At 43.1% G+C, this 25,962-nt stretch overlaps 1 protein-coding gene across 1 annotated transcript in view; it reads left to right on the top strand.

Annotated features, from left to right (window-relative positions):
• Positions 1 to 2,112: 2,112 nt before the first annotated feature.
• Positions 2,113 to 25,962, top strand: part of SCHIP1 (schwannomin interacting protein 1) — a 1,820,134-nt gene continuing 1,796,284 nt past the window's right edge. The window contains exon 1 of the mRNA XM_086944214.1: positions 2,113 to 2,275. Within this exon, the coding sequence (XP_086800340.1) occupies positions 2,267 to 2,275 (9 nt within the window). The 5' untranslated portion in view covers positions 2,113 to 2,266. The remainder of the gene's footprint in view (positions 2,276 to 25,962) is intronic.

Raw genomic sequence — 25,962 nt, 5'->3', positions numbered from 1 at the left:
CCCCCCTCAGGTCTTGGACCCTTGGCTGGAGTTTTTCTGTTCGCCTCTGTGAGAAAAATATGCAAAACTGGACACTTACTAGCATTTCTTGAAATTTCCCCCCAAAAAATCAGAGGCTCATACTGGGACGCCGCTGAACCCACAGCCGCCGACAAAAGCAGTCAGGTGATTGGTGCTTTGTGCTTTTGGCGTTATTTTTACTTCAAACATTAAAAATTCATGGAATTCAGTTCTACTTATTGGATATTTGTCTTTTTGGTGTAATTTGATTTATTACCAATTACTCTAATTTTCTAAATTGGTTTGTGATTTTTCTTGTGTTGTGTTATTACTTTATTTCGATTTGAGTGCTGAACAATTACTGTAAACATTGCCTGTAAGTTAAGCCTGACTGCTTTTGTGCCAAACTAACAGAGGATTATGCATAGGTTTATTTAGTGACTTTTGTGGTTCACCTTGACATTGATTGTGCTCATTACTTGAGTGGGGCTCTCTCACCCCTCTCAACTAATAAACCAATTTCTTGCACATCCACATCTTCAGTGTGGTGCAGGCTCAATGGCTAAAGGTTTCCTCATTAGTATGGGGGCACGGCCTCATGCAAATAAAGGAATTCTGCCTCATGTATGCAATTGCACATATTTTGTGATGCACCATCCATATGGCAAAAGTAGGCAACACAAGGGTCTAGGGCCCCCTTCTGTAATACCGTAGGGTCAATATAACTTGTGCAAACATCCATTACACCCCTCTGGCAGTTCCTATATTGCAGCCCCTTATGATAAGTGCCAAATTGCTTCCAGGCCTGGACTGGCCAAAGCGGGCATCGGAAGCTTGGCCGGGAGGTTGGGAGCTGATTTTGGAACGATGGGGTCCAGTTTTGTTGCTAGGGGCCAGTTTTGCAGCAATGCTGCAATATCAGCCCCAAGTAACAAACGCAGCTGTGCTGGGGGGGCGGTTTTGTTTAGCATTAGTGTTTCGCGATGCCCCCACCTGGGTGGACGGGAGCAGTCTAACTAAATTGCCTGGACTGCTTTGTGTTCCCATTCCAGCACTGATTGCCCCTAGTGGTGAACATGTTTTTTTAAAAATAATACACGCTATGTTGTGCCATGTCATGTTACGTTATGTTATCCGCTTCCGTGCGGCGCGAATTCCCCGCCCATGCTGACTCCGCCTTGCGCGGGCGAAGTCATGACGGAACGGTTCCGTCATCAGCACAGCTCAACCGATGCTGATGACGGAACCGTTCCGTCATCAGCATCGAAGGGGTTAAAAAAGTGCCATGTCTTGGCTGAAAAATGAGAAACTGAGTTCCTTCTCATTGTGAACTATCCTGAGAAGTGGAGGATAAGGCTGGGTGCTATAAAAGCAAACTGCCAATAAAACGAATGAAAAATATTCAGGAAAAAAAAGGGTATTTTAGGGGATTGGGGATGATACAGCTGTCGACCTCATGACTGAAGCATCACACTGCTTTATTATTAGGTTTCAACAAATATAAGAAAACACCCCTGTACTTTAAATAGTTGTAAGAACATTTCATAATATACAGGAAGCCAGGTGGATGATGAGCAATCCGTTATTATTTTAACGAGAAATATAACATGAAAATAATATGTAAACTCAGTCATGTGGTAGCTGTTATGACGATCTGAAAACATTACACAGGGGGTCCAGCCTGAGGTGCACCCTAGGCAAAAACACACTACTTCTGCCACTCTACAGCAGTAGTGGAATAAATAATCTTCCAACCCAGCCTTGGAATAAGATTTGTAAAATCCACAGGAGTTTTCTCGAATGCTTCAGTTCCAGATGCTCACTGCCACCCTGCATCCAGGCTGATTTAAATATGGAGAACAGCGCGTAGGAGCGGTAACAGTTAATTTCCCATTTGGTATCCTCCGTTGATGTGTATTTAAAAAGAGCTGCTGGGAGCGGTAACCTGTGCAGTGCTGTGAAGCGACCAGCACACAATCAGCGCGCGCCACGAATCCCAGGCTCCCTTCTTTCCTATCACTGCTCAACGTCCAAATTACAGTAAATTCCTTTTTGCCGGGCTGGAGCCCTGCCAGAAGTTGCTCGTCTCGGTGGCAGGAGCGGCTTTCCCTCTTTCAGTCTCGGATGCCTAGCGCGTGAGCCTCCCGAAGGGTTGTCAGTCACGGTCACCAGGAAACAGTCACCGGAGCGACGTGGTAGCGGGGGTGCGCGCGGAGACTCCATCCTCACAGGCGCGTGTCCTTGTCGGAGAGCCGCGAACTTCAGCATGCATCTGGTAAGGTGTTTCATTTTCTAAACGCGTCCGGGAGCTCGCTTCAGCGTGAAGCTTTCCTGTGGCGCCGCTTGTCATCCGAACTCAGTGGGATGGAAAAGATGTCACAGCCGCCCACTGGGGTGGTGATGCTGTTTGTTGTAGTTGTCAACTGAAAGATTTGGGAAAGGGTTGTGGGGCTATTACTTCAGTCTTTACCTATATTCCCTCAGTTTTTAGCTGGAGAAGGCGAGCACTATCTGGCATGCATTTGTTGCAGCATATGAAACAATGATGTAATTCCAACTTGCTGGTCTGCATGTTCATTTAGAAAGAGCACATTTGTGAGATGCCATTAGTCGTTCCATTGTTTTCAGATGCATGTAAGAATTCACTGCTAGTGTGCTTGTCTGGCTGCTGTAACAACAGGAAGAGATAACCTGCAAGTCTCTTTGTACTTTCCTGCCATTGATGTGGAAAAATGTGCCTTTTTCTCAGTAATTCCCCCGAGAGGGACTTGAGCTTCACTGTTCAGACAATTGTATTCCACACAGCAGTCAATTCATTGCTAGTAACGCGCTGTACATGGTAAACGGATTAAGGTCTGGCTTGTTTGGACTGTTGAAGGTAGCATATACCCCCAGTGAATGTCTACATTAAATGCACCTCTCAATTCTGACGTAATATTTCAAAACATCTACATTTTGACTTCTAAATGTATTACTTCTGAAGTTTTGCTGCTCACATAAATTTCGAAATGGTAGAACAAAATATGGAAAAATAGGAGTAGAAGGGATCAGAAAAGCAGAAAAGAAAAGGAAAAACAAAGATGGGAAGGAAGAGCAAAATGGGGAAGGAGTGTACCAACCGTGAAAGCAAAAAAAAGGAAAGTAAAGAAAGAAATCGATGCAAACTTTCGGGCAACAGGTGAACTGGGGAAAAAAAGAAAGAAAAATTAAAGGAAGGAAAAAGTAAAAATATACAGGACTGTCACCTTAAAGAAAAAAAGGGAAGTAAGCAAAGGGCAAAATAAAATAGGTGAAGAAAAATGGGAGCAAAGAAAGGAAGGGAGAAAAGAAGGAAAAATTGAGAAGTAAAAAAATGATCGTAATGAACTTGAAAAGTAAAACACGATATTCATGAAGTACATACAGTTCTGTTGCTTTTAAAAATGTATTGATTGATTGATTGTTATATTTCCGGAACACTTACTTTCCTAAGCTGTGTTGGCAAAGACAATTTGACAGAATATTTAGTGTGATTCTCTGCACTACAAGACGTGTGTTGATACACAAATCCCTACAGACGTGTGTTGATACACAGATCCCTACATTATATTACAATATCATGAACATTATGTTGTTAGCTGCTGTACTGTTCTAAACATTGCTTAGGTTCAGCTGGTACCTGTGATAGAGATTACAAACCACAGTATTTGAAGGATTGTCCTAACGATGAGTAGTTTATTTAAATATTCAATAGCTGTAACAGCACAAGCAGGCACTTCATGGCCACTTGTGGACAGCTTGTGGTCCATGTGGCTAAGATTGGTGGTAGGTCTGTGAGTTGTAGGTTCAGAAATACCAACCCACAACGAGACATATTATGAACTCCACAAAATCCGAACACTCAAGGCAGAGTTTTTTCCAATCTCGCCACTGACTACGTAGGAGGATGTTAGGAACAGCAACAGCATTTCATGCTGGTATCTTTTCAGAGCCTTTAGGGTAGGAACTTAAATGATTTTGGCATCTGTAATCCCATTTTGCAGTTCATATAGCAGAACTTCTAACATGGCTTAGAGCTACTGCATTGTGTTGTGAATAGCTTGCTGGGTTGAGTTCTTTGAGGACATTCAACCTGTTGGAGTACTTTCCCTGCTCCACTACCTGGTTAAAATACGTCTTCTCCTCCACTGTCTACACGTTAAGGCTAACATGCTGCTGCTCCTGAAAAAATCTATGTGTTAAAGAGAACAGTGGTCCATACAGCTTGATAGGGTTATTATTGGATCAGATGAGGAATGCAGCCCTATTTTGCCAAATGAACTGAAGATGCCACTTATTGCAGATAGCAATGTTGGATTTTTAAATAATACCAGCATTTTAATCTCCACTTCCCATTCTAGTTTGCATCTTTGTCAATTGCCTGTTTGGTTTCAAATGATGTGACTTGCACACCTCCTCTCTGTGAAAAAAAACAAAAAACTTTTAATACAAAAAGAATTACTTTACGCAAAATATCACACTCACACCAATAATTCATGCCCACACCAACATTATTAGATATAAGTTAATGTAAAATGAAGTTACCAATTGTGGGCAAAACTTTGCAGCAAGGAAGTACAGAGAAGAAGAAAGGAAAGGTTTTCTATCTTTTCCCCAAAAAGATAGGTAGAGTGCTTTTTAAGGTGAACAGCAGGCTTGTTTTGTAAAAAAAAAGAGGTCAGAATGGCAGTACTTTATTCAGCGGACTGAAAGCTGGTCAGACAGAACTGGTACGGTGACTGAGTACACAGAAGGATCTTGAAAGGGAGGCTTTAAGCTCAATGGATAGCAAGGAAGCGCTGGTGACCTTGATATTGAGAACACTTTGATAAGTACAAGAAAAAAGAAAAATCCACATTAGTGGATTCAGGAAAGATATGGAAAGTCTGTCTATAAAGCACCGAATTTTAACGGGCAACAGCCCTGTGTTTTGAGAGGAATAAGTGAAGGGGACAAGGCACGTTCAAAATTAATTTCCATAGCTCATGACCGGAAGCAAATACATTTCTCACGTTTTATTGGGATGAACAACTAAACTGATCTGATAATGAAAACTAGTTTTGCATCTATTTTGTACACCTGTACCCATTACATAATGTAGTACAGAACCAAATTCTACTCCTTGATAGTCTGGACTACTGGAGAATTCTGAATTTTGTGGTACCATTCTTCCAAGGACTCCCGGCTGCACCTTAGCCAATAGTGGCATGTCCAAGTCCTTGTGAGGAGCCCTTCAGTATTCCTCGTGAAACACTGTGTGCACTGTAGGGACTCCCCTCAAAGCATGACATTGTTGCCGCCTTACACCAGCATTCCAAGAACGGTGTCATTGCTGCAGTTGTGAGCCAGGGTTCACATACTCTGTTACCCGACTTAGGGCCAGATGTAGGTAAATGGCATTTACCGATTCGTAAATACCAAATTTTACCGATTCGCTATTTACAAATCGGTAAATGCTATGTAGGTATTTTTACCGAATAATTTAACGAAGCGGTAATATTCGGTAATTACCGAATCGGTATGTCCCGATTCGGTAATTGCCATTGATTCCCATGGACCTTGAGGCCCATCGAAACCAATGGCAATTACCGAATCGGTAAATACCGATTCGGTAAAATTACCGAATTGACAAGGGGGACAGGGTGTCACTTTGACACCTTGTTGCACCCCTGATTCAGGCTTGTGTGGCATGCAACACACATACATGTCCTTAGGGCATGTATGTGTGCCACATGGCACAGGTGTACATGCACAGCTGTGCATGTACACAGGAATTCGTTATTTACCATCAAATAGTATTTGATGGTAAATAACGAATTCTAAAGGGCCTGTGGCACTGTTTTCAGTGCCACCTACATCCAGATTTACCGATTCGGTAAATTTACCGATTTGGTATTTTACCGAATCAGTAAATTTACCGAATTGTTCAAATTAGGGCCCCCAACATCTCAAGAACCAAATTCCGGTTGGTAACGGCCGTAATCGGCCATTACCGACCGGTATTTGCCCACCTACATCTGCCCTTAATGTCTGTAGGTGGAAGCAGTAGTGGTTCACACTGATAGGGGCGGTGGTGAGGGACGAGTGCGTGGTGGGCTGATGGAAGTCGACAGATGACAGGATAAGTAATATTAATTAAATAAATAACACCACTTACTTTGCGCTTACAGCATTGCCGAGTGCAAAGTAAGTCGTTTTATTTACTTATATATTAACATCTTATCCCGTCGTCTGTCAACTTCTACAACCCTGCCCCCCCACCCCACTGCTCTTACCTGTGTGAGCCGCCACTGGGCTAAAGGTGTCATTGTACATGTTCTCAAACATGGTGCGCACAACCAGCCGTAATTGTGTCAAAATTACTATCAAAGTGCACATCATTAATGCATAGATGAGCCTGTTACCCTTCCAAAATAAGGACAATAGAGTTGTATGCCACAGACTTCAGATCCTTCTGCTACTGCCTAAAGCTTTGTAGTTGGATTTGATTCCACAAAAGCAGTAACACTTATTTTAAGCTGTCACAAAAAGATTATGAATAAATCAAATGTAGAGATGACTTTTGAATATTCTGCTCAGTATCCCATCTTCCAATCATGAGCCTTTGTAAGGAAGTACTCTGGGTACAAAATCTGCATGGGAATTCCTTGTTCAAACTCATTAGTTACTTCCACATTCAGGAGTGCTGGCCCATTTGTAATAGCAGGAGTATACATGCTGGCAAGAGGCATACTGATGGTGGACCACCTAGGAAGTTACACTCAAGCAGTGCACCCCTCAAGTGTTCTTTTGTAAGACTCTTTTAGTGCTGAGTGACCCCTTAAGCATCTCCGTAGGCCAGAGGGTCACACATTGCCATTACCTGCAAGGAGATTTCTGAATTCTCCTTCAACTGAGGCTAACCCACCAACTTTCAAAGATGGGTGGTGAAAGCGCCAATGCTTCATTCACTGCCTTTCAAGTTTGCAACATAATGCCATTTTCAAATTGTAATTGGAAAACATTGTTTATCTTTAATTCATGTTTATATATATACATGTAGGAAGATTGCCACACCAAAATCCATCCCCATCTTAATACCTTGGCAAGAAAACAGAAAAAAGAATGGAGCAAGAGTGTTTATAGATAAACAGAGTGGGAGACATTGCATTATGGGAGTTTTGGCAATTTAACATTTTATTCCATTTTGTCTCTATATAAAAGACATCTTAAAATAATTAAAGACAAAGAATCAACCAATGTCCAATAAAATGCATATTCTAAATAAGAGTAATCAAGAAACATCAATGGAACTGGGTGAATTGTTGAATCCTAAACTATCACTGAACAAGACAACCCTGCTGTTAGGTAAGAGCATGCTTACCTCTTACGCACAGTGATTTATCACGTTAACGAGAAGAAAAGGTAAAGGTGACATAGAGAAGGCCTCACACCTATTCACAGAACTGATCATCTAAATATCAGTTTAATTAATTCCTGGGATGAAATGCAATCAATGTAAAGTAATCATAAACACAGGTGATACTTAAAGGAGAATTGTTGAATCAAAAACACAAGGTATTAAATCATGTCATTTGGACAGAAATGTTCCTCTCCTTACCAACATGAAGCACGCCTGCCCTCAACACAAAGTCCACTCATACTTGGAAAGAAGCCTGTTTTCCTATTCATTCCTTAATTATGAGCATTTTTTCCCTTTCTGTTTGGAAAACCATACCACCTCATTACATTCACATCCAGCTCCCACTAGTCAACATCAGACAGTACCAAGTCAAGGAAGTCTTTATTCAATATTTCATCATAAAAGACATGCTACACAACATACAACATAACCAGTAATATATCAAATTTACAGATAAAATATAGCAGATAAAAGTTGTGAAGTATGTTAAGACAATAATTAATGTACAATTAAGAACAAGCTAAGAATAGTATTAAATCACTGACGTCAGACTTCATTTAATCACTGACGTCAGACTTCATTTAGTACCAAACCTTTGACCAACAGATCCTCATCCAGGGTCCCATGATAATGCTCAGAAGACGAAATATAGAAAGGTGTGGTTGGAATAGAGGACCGGGGAAAGAAAGGAGAAGGTTTGAAGTATTGAAGGTTACCAGTAAGTAAATGGAACAGTACCAAATCAAACTCAATAACAAATGGGAGAGTGAGAAGAGATACCTTCCCAACATAGGGGCTTATTTACAGGCCCCTTGTGCCGCCGGTGCCTCGCTTTTTTGGGCACACCAGAAGTGCAGTGTGCTGGCCTATATTTACAAGACCACTCAAAGCTACTCTTTGTGACTTTTCAGGTCCTTGTAAATACAGCCCTGTTTCACGCATCACTTTGCATGAAAGGGGTGTGCCATGGATGTTGCTGTGGGTGTTACCACGCAACGCCCATGGATTCTACAGCATTTCCAGATTTACAACATTTTGTAAACCTGGGAATGCATCGGAATCCTACGCCTTCTAGTGTAGGCGTAAGGACATGCAACGAGAAAAAATAGTTTTATTTCTCCTCGTTGCAGTACACAGAAAGAGGAAAGCATCATCAATGATTGTTTTTGTGCAGGAAGTTGTCCCTTCCTGCACAGAAACAATCATCCTTGCTATGCAGGCACTCTTGTACCATGGTGCATGGGTGTCTGCATTGGCACAATACAGTCAATTGTGCACATCCTGTGCTTTTAAAATGGCAACCGATTGTGCATATCCTGGTGCTTTTAAAATGAGTCAGCTCTGCGCAACAAAATGTCTTGCAGCACAACGCTGTGTCATTTTGTTGTAGATGAGGCCCATAATATCAAAAAATAAAGTGGGGCGAGTACTGCTACCAAATATCTAAAGGATATTCCTCACGCAGAGTGTAAAAAAAAACGTGTTTAGGCTTTTTGAAAGAGCCCTCACCCACCACCTAGTAGGTGCCATGCTGCATCATTGGTCCCACCCGAGACATCTAGCTCGTCACAGGTGTGCTTCAATGCCTGGTTACAAGGGGGTGCTGTTTTTAGGGAGTGATTCTTTTTTCACCAGAAGAGATAAATGGGTGAATTAAATTTGCCTTCTGGGTTACCCATCTCACATTTAACAATTCTAAAATCAGTGGTGAATGTGTGGTGAGGAATTAGTGACCTCTCACATCCTATAAAACAGTTGACATGCTTCTCCCATAATATCAATGCCGCCCCTGGGGGTCACTATGGCTTTCTTCAGGTGCCACATACACGCATACGCGCTAAGGCATGCAAATACATTTCAGTGCATAACATGTATTTTTGGGGGGGTTACTCTATTTGAGTTTTTGTCAGGAGGTAGTAATTAAATGAAACACCAAAGAGAGAAGACCAGGTCAGAGGTGGTGTACTGAATTGAAAGGTGTGCGGCATGTACATGGACACAAAATGCGAAAAAAGAGTGTTGAGTCACGCTGGGCTGAACAGATCCCATCAGACCACCCATTTGGCGGCATATCATCATGTGGGGATTAGTGGTTGCTCCAAACAACGCCTAAACCTTCAAGTGGCGTTGTATACATGGAGAGTGACAATTCAGCCACGGTTGTGCTCTAAACATAAGATAGAAAGAGTGCAGTGCTGTTGAAGAAGTGCTTGCTAAAATTGGCTACCTAGATAGAAGAAACAGTATTAAAGGGATTAGTCTAGGTGTCAAGATTAAAAACACGCCAAGTAGTGGGTGAGTAAGACTACATTATGGCGCTGTGCAAAATGGTCGACTAGTTTCAGCTAGAAGGAGTATTGCTCCAGCTTTCATCAGGACCTTGTAGAACATAATAAGCTACTGCAAAAACAAAGTGGGGGGTTGTATACACATGTAAGAGGGAATGAGTTGTATCATGTAATATACTTAAGAAATTCATATCTGCCCCTCAAACCTTGAAACCCCTATGTCCACTGGTCACAGGAGAATTCTTCTTCCTGTCAAAAAACACAAATACAATATATCCATTTACGCATATGTATCCACATAGCACCACACATCCCACCAAAACAGAAAACACCTGCAAGAACAATTTGCGTTCTGCACAACAATTAAGCATATTAGCTTGACCACTAAGAGGCATTTCCTGATAGTGATACTCACCCAGCTTTGTGTGGGTGAAGACCTCACCTCACCCGGCAACTGCTCGGGAAATTGAGGCCCCGCTCTGATGTGTAAAGAAAAGGACACAGTTAGTGCACCATCTTCCTGTGTCCAGCCGAATCGCTCTGCACACACTAGACCCAGTTAAAATGTGATAGACTCCTATCCAGCCCGCCAAGGAACTCCCCCCATCACTTAGCCACCAAAGTTAATGGTAGAAAAAAGCCCCGCAGGAGAGGCCTAAGATGACATAAAAAGGGGTATGTCACGTGCTAAGCAATATATAGTCCTGAGTGCCTATGGAGGATGAATGCACCAAGTGGGAAAACTCCAATCATATAGATGCCTTTGGCACACATATGTTACCCAGTGACAAATGCTGTGTTCGACACAGACTGCTACGTAGTTTAGCAGGAACCGGCCCAAGTCTAAAAAGTATCAGACGGACTCGAAAAGCAGGCTGAAAGCATTACTACAACTTAGAGACCTGTCATACAACTTCAAACAGAAAACACTCACTACAAGTACTCCTCAACTAGACAGAAGGGTCCTACCACTCTTCTTACAGCATTGCCTCTTTATTTACAAACGATAGTATCATCATCACCTTAGATACCACTGAGATTTACTGTGTGTTGATCACAGCATTTTCATTTAAGAGGGCCATCTCTTCTTACCCCTTATAGTACGGGAATAACGTATTTTTTACTACCTACGTGTCACTTCAGACTCTATGGGTTTTGTGCCTGAGTAATCAGAACTGCTACCGACGCCCCTTTCAGACCAGCGCATGCGCGAGGGTATAGCGCTCTCTTTACACTACCGCGCATGCGTTTTTTGATCAGTGCAAGCACTGCAGAATCGCGTCTAGCTCGGTTCCTAACTAATCCATCAACGCAGTCGATTATTTTTATATACGCACTGAAACAGACGACATTCGTGATCATATGGCCTTAAATGCCTGCCCCTATTGGCTGATGAGAGAAACAACCCCTTCAAAAAAACGTGTCCATCGGACCCTTCGGCGCCTCCCCTTCCGCTCGGATTGGAGCATGGGGTACCAACGGATAGGTAAGCTTATGAGAGCACATACAGATTAACTTGTCTGTCTAGTGGAGGAGTACTGGTAGTGAGTGTTTTCTGTTTGAAGTTGTATGACAGGTCTCTAAGTTGTAGTAATGCTTTCAGCCTGCTTTTCGAGTCCGTCTGATACTTTTTAGACTTGGGCCGGTTCCTGCTAAACTACGTAGCAGTCTGTGTCGAACACAGCATTTGTCACTGGGTAACATATGTGTGCCAAAGGCATCTATATGATTGGAGTTTTCCCACTTGGTGCATTCATCCTCCATAGGCACTCAGGACTATATATTGCTTAGCACGTGACATACCCCTTTTTATGTCATCTTAGGCCTCTCCTGCGGGGCTTTTTTCTACCATTAACTTTGGTGGCTAAGTGATGGGGGGAGTTCCTTGGCGGGCTGGATAGGAGTCTATCACATTTTAACTGGGTCTAGTGTGTGTAGAGCGATTCGGCTGGACACAGGAAGATGGTGCACTAACTGTGTCCTTTTCTTTACACATCAGAGCGGGGCCTCAATTTCCCGAGCAGTTGCCGGGTGAGGTGAGGTCTTCACCCACACAAAGCTGGGTGAGTATCACTATCAGGAAATGCCTCTTAGTGGTCAAGCTAATATGCTTAATTGTTGTGCAGAACGCAAATTGTTCTTGCAGGTGTTTTCTGTTTTGGTGGGATGTGTGGTGCTATGTGGATACATATGCGTAAATGGATATATTGTATTTGTGTTTTTTGACAGGAAGAAGAATTCTCCTGTGACCAGTGGACATAGGGGTTTCAAGGTTTGAGGGGCAGATATGAATTTCTTAAGTATATTACATGATACAACTCATTCCCTCTTACATGTGTATACAACCCCCCACTTTGTTTTTGCAGTAGCTTATTATGTTCTACAAGGTCCTGATGAAAGCTGGAGCAATACTCCTTCTAGCTGAAACTAGTCGACCATTTTGCACAGCGCCATAATGTAGTCTTACTCACCCACTACTTGGCGTGTTTTTAATCTTGACACCTAGACTAATCCCTTTAATACTGTTTCTTCTATCTAGGTAGCCAATTTTAGCAAGCACTTCTTCAACAGCACTGCACTCTTTCTATCTTATGTTTAGAGCACTACCGTGGCTGAATTGTCACTCTCCATGTATACAACGCCACTTGAAGGTTTAGGCGTTGTTTGGAGCAACCACTAATCCCCACATGATGATATGCCGCCAAATGGGTGGTCTGATGGGATCTGTTCAGCCCAGCGTGACTCAACACTCTTTTTTCGCATTTTGTGTCCATGTACATGCCGCACACCTTTCAATTCAGTACACCACCTCTGACCTAGTCTTCTCTCTTTGTTGTTTCATGTTATTATAAGGGGCATGAGTAGACAGGTCTCTAAATTATTTCCCCTTTTTGACCCTCCGCACATTTTGTATTTTGAGTATTTAGAGCAACGGTCAGTTGCGGGTCTATTTGCAAGATGTAAACTCATGGCTAGTTTATATCATTTAGCTCCCCCAGTTTTGTTGTGTGTGACTCTGTCCGCCTGCCTTTTCAACCCCTTTCTGTCCCAAACAGTAGTTTGCCTGTGTTGAGCCGGCTTTTTAAATATCTTTTCTAAGCCTTGGTGTGTTGTATTTACTTTGCCAGTATGGTATTCCAACACCCCTTGTGTCAAAGCACCTCTTTTACATTTGCCGATTATCCGACCGGTTCTGAACATTTCTGCCTTTACCAGATATACCTCTAATATTTCGACACTCCTACCACTCTTCTTACAGCATTGCCTCTTTATTTACAAACGATAGTATCATCATCACCTTAGATACCACTGAGATTTACTGTGTGTTGATCACAGCATTTTCATTTAAGAGGGCCATCTCTTCTTACCCCTTATAGTACGGGAATAACGTATTTTTTACTACCTATGTGTCACTTCAGACTCTATGGGTTTTGTGCCTGAGTAATCAGAACTGCTACCGACGCCCCTTTCAGACCAGCGCATGCGCGAGGGTATAGCGCTCTCTTTACACTACCGCGCATGCGTTTTTTGATCAGTGCAAGCACTGCAGAATCGCGTCTAGCTCGGTTCCTAACTAATCCATCAACGCAGTCGATTATTTTTATATACGCACTGAAACAGACGACATTCGTGATCATATGGCCTTAAATGCCTGCCCCTATTGGCTGATGAGAGAAACAACCCCTTCAAAAAAACGTGTCCATCGGACCCTTCGGCGCCTCCCCTTCCGCTCGGATTGGAGCATGGGGTACCAACGGATAGGTAAGCTTATGAGAGCACATACAGATTAACTTGTCTGTCTAGTGGAGGAGTACTGGTAGTGAGTGTTTTCTGTTTGAAGTTGTATGACAGGTCTCTAAGTTGTAGTAATGCTTTCAGCCTGCTTTTCGAGTCCGTCTGATACTTTTTAGACTTGGGCCGGTTCCTGCTAAACTACGTAGCAGTCTGTGTCGAACACAGCATTTGTCACTGGGTAACATATGTGTGCCAAAGGCATCTATATGATTGGAGTTTTCCCACTTGGTGCATTCATCCTCCATAGGCACTCAGGACTATATATTGCTTAGCACGTGACATACCCCTTTTTATGTCATCTTAGGCCTCTCCTGCGGGGCTTTTTTCTACCATTAACTTTGGTGGCTAAGTGATGGGGGGAGTTCCTTGGCGGGCTGGATAGGAGTCTATCACATTTTAACTGGGTCTAGTGTGTGTAGAGCGATTCGGCTGGACACAGGAAGATGGTGCACTAACTGTGTCCTTTTCTTTACACATCAGAGCGGGGCCTCAATTTCCCGAGCAGTTGCCGGGTGAGGTGAGGTCTTCACCCACACAAAGCTGGGTGAGTATCACTATCAGGAAATGCCTCTTAGTGGTCAAGCTAATATGCTTAATTGTTGTGCAGAACGCAAATTGTTCTTGCAGGTGTTTTCTGTTTTGGTGGGATGTGTGGTGCTATGTGGATACATATGCGTAAATGGATATATTGTATTTGTGTTTTTTGACAGGAAGAAGAATTCTCCTGTGACCAGTAGACATAGGGGTTTCAAGGTTTGAGGGGCAGATATGAATTTCTTAAGTATATTACATGATACAACTCATTCCCTCTTACATGTGTATACAACCCCCCACTTTGTTTTTGCAGTAGCTTATTATGTTCTACAAGGTCCTGATGAAAGCTGGAGCAATACTCCTTCTAGCTGAAACTAGTCGACCATTTTGCACAGCGCCATAATGTAGTCTTACTCACCCACTACTTGGCGTGTTTTTAATCTTGACACCTAGACTAATCCCTTTAATACTGTTTCTTCTATCTAGGTAGCCAATTTTAGCAAGCACTTCTTCAACAGCACTGCACTCTTTCTATCTTATGTTTAGAGCACTACCGTGGCTGAATTGTCACTCTCCATGTATACAACGCCACTTGAAGGTTTAGGCGTTGTTTGGAGCAACCACTAATCCCCACATGATGATATGCCGCCAAATGGGTGGTCTGATGGGATCTGTTCAGCCCAGCGTGACTCAACACTCTTTTTTCGCATTTTGTGTCCATGTACATGCCGCACACCTTTCAATTCAGTACACCACCTCTGACCTAGTCTTCTCTCTTTGTTGTTTCATGTTATTATAAGGGGCATGAGTAGACAGGTCTCTAAATTATTTCCCCTTTTTGACCCTCCGCACATTTTGTATTTTGAGTATTTAGAGCAACGGTCAGTTGCGGGTCTATTTGCAAGATGTAAACTCATGGCTAGTTTATATCATTTAGCTCCCCCAGTTTTGTTGTGTGTGACTCTGTCCGCCTGCCTTTTCAACCCCTTTCTGTCCCAAACAGTAGTTTGCCTGTGTTGAGCCGGCTTTTTAAATATCTTTTCTAAGCCTTGGTGTGTTGTATTTACTTTGCCAGTATGGTATTCCAACACCCCTTGTGTCAAAGCACCTCTTTTACATTTGCCGATTATCCGACCGGTTCTGAACATTTCTGCCTTTACCAGATATACCTCTAATATTTCGACACTCCTACCACTCTTCTTACAGCATTGCCTCTTTATTTACAAACGATAGTATCATCATCACCTTAGATACCACTGAGATTTACTGTGTGTTGATCACAGCATTTTCATTTAAGAGGGCCATCTCTTCTTACCCCTTATAGTACGGGAATAACGTATTTTTTACTACCTATGTGTCACTTCAGACTCTATGGGTTTTGTGCCTGAGTAATCAGAACTGCTACCGACGCCCCTTTCAGACCAGCGCATGCGCGAGGGTATAGCGCTCTCTTTACACTACCGCGCATGCGTTTTTTGATCAGTGCAAGCACTGCAGAATCGCGTCTAGCTCGGTTCCTAACTAATCCATCAACGCAGTCGATTATTTTTATATACGCACTGAAACAGACGACATTCGTGATCATATGGCCTTAAATGCCTGCCCCTATTGGCTGATGAGAGAAACAACCCCTTCAAAAAAACGTGTCCATCGGACCCTTCGGCGCCTCCCCTTCCGCTCGGATCGGAGCATGGGGTACCAACGGATAGGTAAGCTTATGAGAGCACATACAGATTAACTTGTCTGTCTAGTTGAGGAGTACTGGTAGTGAGTGTTTTCTGTTTGAAGTTGTATGACAGGTCTCTAAGTTGTAGTAATGCTTTCAGCCTGCTTTTCGAGTCCGTCTGATACTTTTTAGACTTGGGCCGGTTCCTGCTAAACTACGTAGCAGTCTGTGTCGAACACAGCATTTGCCACTGGGTAACATATGTGTGCCAAAGGCATCTATATGATTGGAGTTTTCCCACTTGGTGCATTCATCCTCCATAGGCACTCAGGACTATATATTGCTTAGCACGTGACATACCCCTTTTTATGTCATCTTAGGCCTCTCCTGCGGGGCTTTTTTCTACCATTAACTTTGGTGGCTAAGTGATGGGGGGAGTTCCTTGGCGGGCTGGATAGGAGTCTATCACATTTTAACTGGGTCTAGTGTGTGTAGAGCGATTCGGCTGGACACAGGAAGATGGTGCACTAACTGTGTCCTTTTCTTTACACATCAGAGCGGGGCCTCAATTTCCCGAGCAGTTGCCGGGTGAGGTGAGGTCTTCACCCACACAAAGCTGGGTGAGTATCACTATCAGGAAATGCCTCTTAGTGGTCAAGCTAATATGCTTAATTGTTGTGCAGAACGCAAATTGTTCTTGCAGGTGTTTTCTGTTTTGGTGGGATGTGTGGTGCTATGTGGATACATATTCGTAAATGGATATATTGTATTTGTGTTTTTTGACAGGAAGAAGAATTCTCCTGTGACCAGTGGACATAGGGGTTTCAAGGTTTGAGGGGCAGATATGAATTTCTTAAGTATATTACATGATACAACTCATTCCCTCTTACATGTGTATACAACCCCCCACTTTGTTTTTGCAGTAGCTTATTATGTTCTACAAGGTCCTGATGAAAGCTGGAGCAATACTCCTTCTAGCTGAAACTAGTCGACCATTTTGCACAGCGCCATAATGTAGTCTTACTCACCCACTACTTGGCGTGTTTTTAATCTTGACACCTAGACTAATCCCTTTAATACTGTTTCTTCTATCTAGGTAGCCAATTTTAGCAAGCACTTCTTCAACAGCACTGCACTCTTTCTATCTTATGTTTAGAGCACTACCGTGGCTGAATTGTCACTCTCCATGTATACAACGCCACTTGAAGGTTTAGGCGTTGTTTGGAGCAACCACTAATCCCCACATGATGATATGCCGCCAAATGGGTGGTCTGATGGGATCTGTTCAGCCCAGCGTGACTCAACACTCTTTTTTCGCATTTTGTGTCCATGTACATGCCGCACACCTTTCAATTCAGTACACCACCTCTGACCTAGTCTTCTCTCTTTGTTGTTTCATGTTATTATAAGGGGCATGAGTAGACAGGTCTCTAAATTATTTCCCCTTTTTGACCCTCCGCACATTTTGTATTTTGGGTAGTAATTAAATACCTGGAACTCTGGGGGTGGCGATCCCTGTAGTCACACATTTGTCAAGGTTGATCTCTTGTGTCCTAACCTACAATGAGGCCTCCGGGATGCACATTCTGCTGAATCACTTCCAAAAACCCCCAGCTCTGCTGTAATCAGGCATTGAAGCACACCCGAGACACACTAGGTGTCTCAGTGGGACCCTAATGATGAAGCATGCCACCAACTAGGTTGGTTTGTGAGGAGTGTTTTAAAAAATCTGAAGGCGTTTTTTTCACACTCTGTGTGAGGTAAATCCTTTAGATATTTGGTAGCAGTGTTCGCTCTACTTTGTTTTTGAATATTATGTTGTTAAGGTGAGCGAGCCATCTCTCTTCTCACTTTCCCCTTTGTTATATAGTTTGAACTGGGACCATCCAATTTACCTACTGGTAACCTTCAATACTTCTAATCTTAGCCTTTCTCGCCACACGCATCTTTTCCAACCAGACCCTTCCATATTTCCTTTTCTGTGCATTAAAATGGGACTCTGGATGAGGATCTGCTGGTTACATGTTTGGTACTGTCTGCTTTTGACCAGCGGGAGTAGGATGTGAATGCAATGTAAAGGTATGGTTTTTCAAACAGAAAGAGTAGAAATGCTTAGCTTTAATGAATGGGTAGGAAAACAGGCATCTATCCAGGTATGTTATTCAGTTTGGTCTTTGTGTTGGAGGCAGGTGTGCCTCACGTAGGTAAGGCGTAGGACATTTCTGTCCAAAGGTCATGTGTATGTGGCCCAGAAGAAAGCCATACTGACCCCAGGGACGGCATTGATATTATGATTGAAGCATGTCAACCTTTTTATAGGATGTGAGTAAGTATGGGCGGAAAATCCGTTCCGCTCGCGGATTTTGCGGATTTTCGGTAAATTCGCAATCCGCGAGATTCGCGAATTTCCCGCAAAATCCGCAAATCCGCGAGCAGCGGATTTTATGGCTTGCTCGCACTGTTCACGTGAGTTCGCGGCTTCCCAGTTCAACTTCGCGCCCCGCGAATAAGCGCTAAATTGCAGAAATACGATCTTAGCAAAACTGAAACTACTTACCAGGTTCAAAAGTTCAAGCTCATCATTAGTAGCCATTTCCTGTAGTGCTTTCTGAGGGGCCCCTCCAGAGTTCAGTTGCCTACTTGCAACTATTATGTGACCCTGCTCTGGCCCTCAGAATAGTTACACATATGCCACAAAGGTCCTGAATTACAGCTAAGGGAGACAAGCAGGAGCCAGGCTGGAAGTTCAAATCCAGTGACACATTAATCAGCCCCTAATTCATTATTGTCAGTTGGGGCAGGGCAGGTGTTGTAACTAATTTTGCAACAATGAAAGCACTTAGCAAGTGCAAAATATCACTAATCAGGAAGCACTAAGGAAGCAGGTGCCAGCTAAAAAAATATTCTGTGACACATTAACCAGCCCCATATTAATTCAGGTCACTTGAGGCAGTGAAGGTGTGCTTTGCTTTGCCACAATAATGTACACTGGACAACCAGAGGGTGCTGTGATGAAACAGAGGGTGGCATGGGTGGGCCAGAGGGTGGCATGAGTAGTCAGAGAGTGGCAGTGGTGACAGAGGGTGGCAGTGATGAAGAAGAGTGTCCCAAACAGGCTGGACACGTAGAAACAACAAGTTCGTAAAACTTGCTACCCGACAGGTAAGTTCGCGTTTGCGAAATTGTACAAAACCCTCGCGAACTGGCAGAAACCCGCGCAAACACAAAAAAAAATCCGCAAATTCGCGAGAATTCGCGGATTTTGCGGATTGCGAGTTCGCAAATTCGCGAACGCGAGATTCGCAAAATTCGCCCATGCTTAGATGTGAGAAGTCACTAATTCCTCACCACCCATCCATCACTGATTTTAACCTTGTCTAAGAGTACCATTATTAAAAAATACACCATGTGAGGTGGGTAACCCAGGAGGCAATTATAATTCACCCATCTATCTCTTCTGTAGAAAAAAGAACCACTCCCAAAAAACGCTGTTCTCAGGTGTTGAAGCACACCCATGACTCTCTAGGTGATTTAGGTGGGACCCTAGTGATCAAGCATAGCAACAACTAGGTTGTTGGGTGAGGGGTCTTTTTTTTTTTTTAAAAAAGGCTATTTTTTCACTCTCTGTGTGAGGGACATGCTTTAGATATTTGGTAACAGTGCTCGCTCCACTTTGTTTTTGAACAGTAAACACTCAGCCATTTTACCTCAGCCACATCTGTATCCATAGTCTCAGTATTGCCTGTATAAGGATGTTTCAAGCTAAGAATGACTTACAGCATCATATCACATTAAGACCCAGAATGCAGTCAAACCAAAGTGTAATGTAAAAAGAACTTTATGAAGAAGCAGCTTGCAGCGCTTCAGAACCAAAAAAGGTCTCCTGTGAGTCCTGTGTACTTAGGCTATAGTGAAGCACAAAAGTGTGAGGATGAACCAAAGGTGCAGTCCTTCATATTTTATATTTCTTATAAACCCTCTAGACTCTGTCCAGGAGATTGCTGTGTTCCTAGAGAAGCAAGTATAAACCCCAACAGAAGTTGACTCACCTCATGAAATATGTATTTTTCAAGATAGCAAGCCAACTGACAGCAATTCAGAGGAACAAAACTTCCTGGTCTTGGTGGACATCCAGCAAATGCACTGACTGAAGGCAGCTTAGGGGGCTAACAGGCTGAAAAAGGGCCCAATGAAGGAAGAAACCAAGATGTCTGTAAGAAGCCATAAAGGACCAAAATTCATCCAACGTTTCAGAGAACCAATGTAGATCAAACTTTGTGATGAATGAGAACAGCGCTTGGAGCTCCATTTTATCCAGCAAAGAAGGTAGTGTCCCATTTTTGGAGACAATCAAAAAGTGACTAAATATTATTTGTTTTAATGGCATAGGCAGCAAAAGGATAAGCCCTGATTGCAAGTGGTGAAGCAAACAATCATTTGTATGGCAATCAATCCTCTGCTCCACAGGGTCCAACAAATTACAATCCTCAGATGCATGGAAGGAAAGAAAGATCATACTGTAGAGGATGGATATGACCTTAGCATCTGCAAGTTAAGAGCATCAAGACAAAAAGTGAGGAAACCAAGGCTTTGCAATGTCTACCTATTTTTTTAACAACATTTTCTGAACACCTCAATGAAATTGGCAGACGTTTTGAACAGAAGACTGATATTGTGCATAAATGCCATCCATCACCTCCTAATGAGGTACCTGAAAACCTGGCATATGTCGGACGAGGGGCAAAACTTCAAGAAGTTGAACCTCCTGCATATACATCTCCTTCGAGAGTGGTTCTTTTCTCATCAGACAAGTGCATTGGAGGCCGCCTAGGAACACTTAGGCTGCTGCCACAGCATCACCAATCAGACCATCTATGACTGACTTGGGGATGGGGAGATCAATCCCTGGCACTCCCTCTTGAGGGATTTCATCCATAAAAATGTAGTGCAACTTTTTCACAGATTTTTCACCTTCCATTCACAAGCAGCCTCACTGAAGCACAGTCATCTGCTAGTGAGTTCTACCTTGAAACCTTACCCAAAATCTTGTTAAATGCTGCCACGTTTAAGCTAGGCAATACAGTGCTGTTAACACCTCCTGTTGGCCTTCCAAAGGAGTGAGCAGGGAACACCATATAAAGCAGAACAAACCCTTGTACGAGTCCTACCGCACCACTCACCCTGCCATTCTTGACCCCAGGAAAGGTGACTGAATGGGGCAAACCTCAAGCACCTTTGTGTCACTTACAGCCAGCTCAAGCACTGCCTCACAGACAAGTAAGAAAACAGAGAAAACAAATTAAAGAAGGAAAACCTGATTTCTTACCTAAAGTTTGTCATCTGAAAAAGGAGATGGAAAAACAAATGTTATCCGTTGGGAGACGGATGGGGATAGAAGGTACCGGGGTCCTATAAGAAACAAAAAAAGGAAGAAAGAATCTGCAATAAGTAGAACAGTCATCTTTCCAGTCCTGTTATTCAGCGGCATCTGTCTCTGAGGGAGGTCCAAATCATGTAGGTAGGGGCTAGGATGAGAAAGACAGACGAAGTTGTACTGTGCTTTGGGTTGCATTAACACTCTAGAGATTCAAACACATTCTTCACTGTCAGCCTTTGCTAATTCCACTGACCTGTGCAAGTTGATAAAAGAATACGAAATCTAACAGTTAAAAAATAAACTAGTTCAGATATCAAGGGGCAAGAAATTCTTCCTAGAATAATGAAAGATTTGTAAAATCCAAATGTTCTTCTCATAAACAGTTGATTATTTATGGAGCTAACCATTACATTTTTTAGCAACAGCAGCCAGACTGAGGATTTCGTGGTCAGATATCCCCATGCCATATTGAGTACATATTTCAACATCCAACATGCAAATTATGAAGTCATTTCAATGTAATATAGATAGTGAATTGAATGAAAAAAACACACATGTATTGTACACTGGAAGATTTGCATTTCCCAAGACATCCAACACAAGCAGACATGACCTGTGACATTTATTTAATCACTTACATGTGAACTAGACTCATTTTTTATTTATAAAAAAATAGCAATGTATTTACGTGTGAATGTAGGAGCCTATAGCAATTTTTACACGTGGACACCAAAACGTACATTTTAATTAGAGAACACACAAGCAGCATTTTTTTTGTATTTCCCCCTGCTACAGTGTAGCGGTGTGTGCTGGAGGTAGTATACAAACAGTACTGCAAAGGTTTGGAAGGAATTGCAACGCCAGTCAGGGCATAAAGGCTCGTGATCTCCTGGGAGCTTTGGAAAAGGTTGCTGGGCACAGCAGGAAATGTCAGTAAATGTATTTCACAAGGTGAACTCAGAACACGTTTCCCACTCACTGCTGATGTGTACATAGTTGTGTAAGGTCTGCATCCAACTACAGGTTTTTCAGAGGCAGCCGAGCATCACATACAACAACAAAATACCTAGGTAAGATTGGTGTGCATGTTCGAATTCTTCAAGCTGCAGGTGGAGATAGAGGGGCGCAGCACAGCGAAGCATATCCAAAAATCTCTGACATAAACCTTCTTCACAATGTAAATACCTAACCTACAGTTGCATGAACAATTTGTATGAAGGTGCAGAAGACACTTGAGCATCACAAACAAACATATCCAAAAAACCTTAATGCACACCTTCTTTACACTACACATACCTGACCCACAGTTACATGAACAAACTGTACAAAGGTGCAGAAGACCCTAGACCCTTGTGCACACCACCATTAAACCACATAAAGTAGCAGGTGATGCACATGCAATATAGGTTTGGAAATACGTATAGTGCACATGATGCCTTTAGCCAAATATTCCAAAAGCAGGCCTTTTTGCATGCTTTCAAGGCAAAAAGGAAGATGCACAGATGACTGACTGACATAAGTAAGGTGTGATGCGCCAAACCAACGCACAGCCACACCGGCCCCAGGACACGGGACAAATGCAAGCTTCCATTACATGGTGGCTTGGAGTAAGCTGAGAATTAAAAAACAGCACTTGTTGGTTTATTTATTAAAAGTACATGTCCTCGCGTACTCGATACTACACATTGCTAGAGAAAAACAGTCGCGTTACCTCTATTAGATAAATTCTAATGCACAGAGGGGCAAAATTATCCTTATATCACGCAGCACAGCAGGTCACCTTGCTGAGCTGCACTGCATGATAGGAAAAGGGCAGGAATGTGCCATACTTAACATTGTATGCCTCAATCCTGCCTTATCCCAGCGCTGGCGAACAATGTCCTGCCTAACGCCAAAGCAGGCACTTCTGCATCATGGTGCAAGGGTGCCGGTATTGTTAGCAGGATTGTTTTTGTGCAGGAAGTTGCACCCTCCTTCATATAAACAATCCCCTGAGGAAATTCCCTCTTTTTGTGTGTGCTGCAGAATGCAGCACACATAGTAAGAGGAAAGAAGGAGGAGAAATAAACATATTTCTCCTAGTAACGCCTCATCTGGGAAGGCGTAGCAGTTTTGACACACTCCCAGGGCTACTACTTATGGTTAATCTGGGAATGCATCAAAATCCATGGGTTTTGCAGGGGAACACCCACGCACCACCCATGCAACAACTACCTGGGGCAGTGAAATGCAACACAGAGGTTTACGGGGTGTTGTGTTACTCTGGATTTATGAATGAAATTAAATGAATGAAATGAAATTAAATGAAAAGAAATGAAAAGACCATTTATAGAGCGCGATAGCTACCCTGAGGCGTCCCAGCGCTGCAGACTGTGTGGGCAGGAAAGCAGTTAAGAGATTAATCGATTTTATTGAAGAGCAGGATTTTTAGTTGTTTGCGAAAGGAGACTAAAATTGGACTCTGATTGTAGGTGATAAGGAAGGGAGTTCCAGAGTATTGAGGCATTATATGAAAACGACCGACCTCCACATCTGACTCTCTTAATCCTGGGTACTGTCACCAGGAGAGAGGATGACGATCTAAGCTGTCTGGTCGGATTGTAGGGAGTGATTAATGAGTGATTGATGACAGCACCAGTCTTCCAATATGCTCGATGAGTAATGCAAAGGGTCTAAAATTCAATTCTTTTTCTGACAGGAAGCCAATGAAGGCTCTTCAAACTTGATTTCACAGAGAGTCGGCGGGGAATTTCAAGTAGTGTTCGTGCCGCACAATTTTGTATGATCTGGACTTGTTCAGAGTGGTTTGGGGGGCCCCCAAATACAAGGCATTCCCAAAATGCAACCGGGATAGGACAAGCCCCATAACCATAATCTGCCTGGCTTGAAAAGGCAGTAGGGGAAGAATCGTCTGCAAAAGCCTAAGTAAGCCAAAGCAGGTAGCTGACAATTTGGCTGCTTGAGAATTGAAGTTGAGAGATTTATCCTGCCAAATTTCCAGGCTCTTGATAATGTCCTTTGGTATGGGGGCCGGGCCAAGACAGGTGGGCCACAGTGGCTTGAACGTGAGCGAAGGGGAATTAGCAAGGATGATAAGCTCAGTTTTTTCGCCGTTCAGTTTGAGGCATGACAGAGTCATCCATTTGGTGACCTCCTCCAAGCAGTCTCCAAGACCGTTGGGCACTGTGTGTGATTGACTGAGAGCCACTACTAGCTGGGTGTCGTCAGCGTAGGTAATGATTTTATTCCAAACGGACGAACTATTTTAGCTAGGGGGCTCATTTATATATTAAATACTGTAGGGTTCAAAGAAGAGCCCTGCGGTACACCACAGTCGAGAGGCTTACTTGGAGAAGTGATGTCGCCCTCAAACACTTGAAAAGAGCGATCAGAGAGAAAGGATCCAAACCAAGCAATGGCTTTCCCTGAAACTCCTAGACTGGAGAGCCGCTGAAGCAGAATATTGTGGTTTACAGTGTCGAAGGCGGCACTAAGATCAAGGAGGAATAAAGCGGCCGATCCTCCCTGGTCTAAGATCTTCCTTGCCTCCTCCGTCACTGCCACAAACGCAGTTTCGGTCCCATGCATGGGACGGAATCCTGGCTGAGAAAGGTCAAGCAGGTGGTTAATCTCAAGGAAATCTACAAATACCATGTTGGCATATTTTTCCAAGACCTTGCTGAACCAGGGGAGCAGGGAAATTGGGCGATAATTGCTAGGATTTCCCTGATCGAGTTTTTTGAGGAGGGCCTTTACCATAGCGAGCTTCCAGGGGGGGCAGGACAGAGCTTGAAGAAAGCAAAGCTTTAAGAAAGTTGAGTATAATTGGAAGAACGTTATGGGTAGCTGAAAGCAGAGTACGCGGAGGGGCTGGATCATTAGGGGAGCCTGATTTCACCTGGGGCAAGATAAGTTCTAATGTAGTAGGGTTTAGAGCAGGAAAAGACTCGAGGATAGCCCGAGATTGCATATCTAATACAGAGAGTACAGTCAGCAGAGAATCCGTTGGAATAGGGGGAAAGAGGTGTAAATATTTTGAATCTTTTGAAAAAGAACTCGGCCAGATTGTTACAGCGTGCCTGTATATTAGTGGGGTCAGATGGCTTTTCTGGAAGCTTAAGGAGTGTTCACGCAATGCGATAAATCTCTTTTGGTTTAGAAGCTGCTGCGTTGATTTTTCCTTCAAAAAAATTGATTGTACCAGTTTAATTTCATTTTTATAAGTTCTGAGCATTTCTCTGTAGGCAATTTTTTTCTGGAGAGGGAGTAACCCAATCTCCATTTCCTTTCTAATCCTTTACATTTACGTTTCAATTCTCGTAATCCAGAGGAGTACCACGGGGCAGTCTTTGCGCTGCACTTAGATTCAATACATTTCAAGGGGAGTACGGAGTCTAAAGATTTTGAAACCCAACTGTTATACTCCTCGTTAGCTGAGATGGGGTCTGGATTATTAGGCGCTCTGGAGGTATCTAAGGCAGTTAGCCAGTCATCCAAGGGGAGTTTAGCCCAGTTTATTTGCTTGAGTTTTGTAATATTAGGGAGGGGGTGCCGGTCAGAAGTGACCCAAAGGAGGGGGATCAAAAAATGGCCCGACCACGGAAGAGGGGAGAGAGTTGCCACTGTAAAATCTGTACAATTACTGAAAACAGGGTCAAGTAGATGACCTTTAATGTGAGTCGGGACAAGTACTAGTTGGGTTATTTGCAGGGCGGAGAGGCTTGCTATCATATCTAGGGCAGTGTGGTCGGAGATGTTGTCAAAGTGAATGTTGAGGTCTCCTAACAGTGTAAAATTCGCTGGAGAGCTTGCTAGGTTGGCTATGATGAAAGGAAGGATGTTAGGAAATTGTCCTAAGGTTCCAGAGGGACGAAATATGAGT

The sequence above is a fragment of the Lissotriton vulgaris genome, chromosome 11 (genome assembly GCF_964263255.1).
Source record: "Lissotriton vulgaris chromosome 11, aLisVul1.2, whole genome shotgun sequence".
NCBI lineage: Eukaryota > Metazoa > Chordata > Amphibia > Caudata > Salamandridae > Lissotriton > Lissotriton vulgaris.
This window is presented reverse-complemented; position numbering and strand designations above follow the sequence as displayed.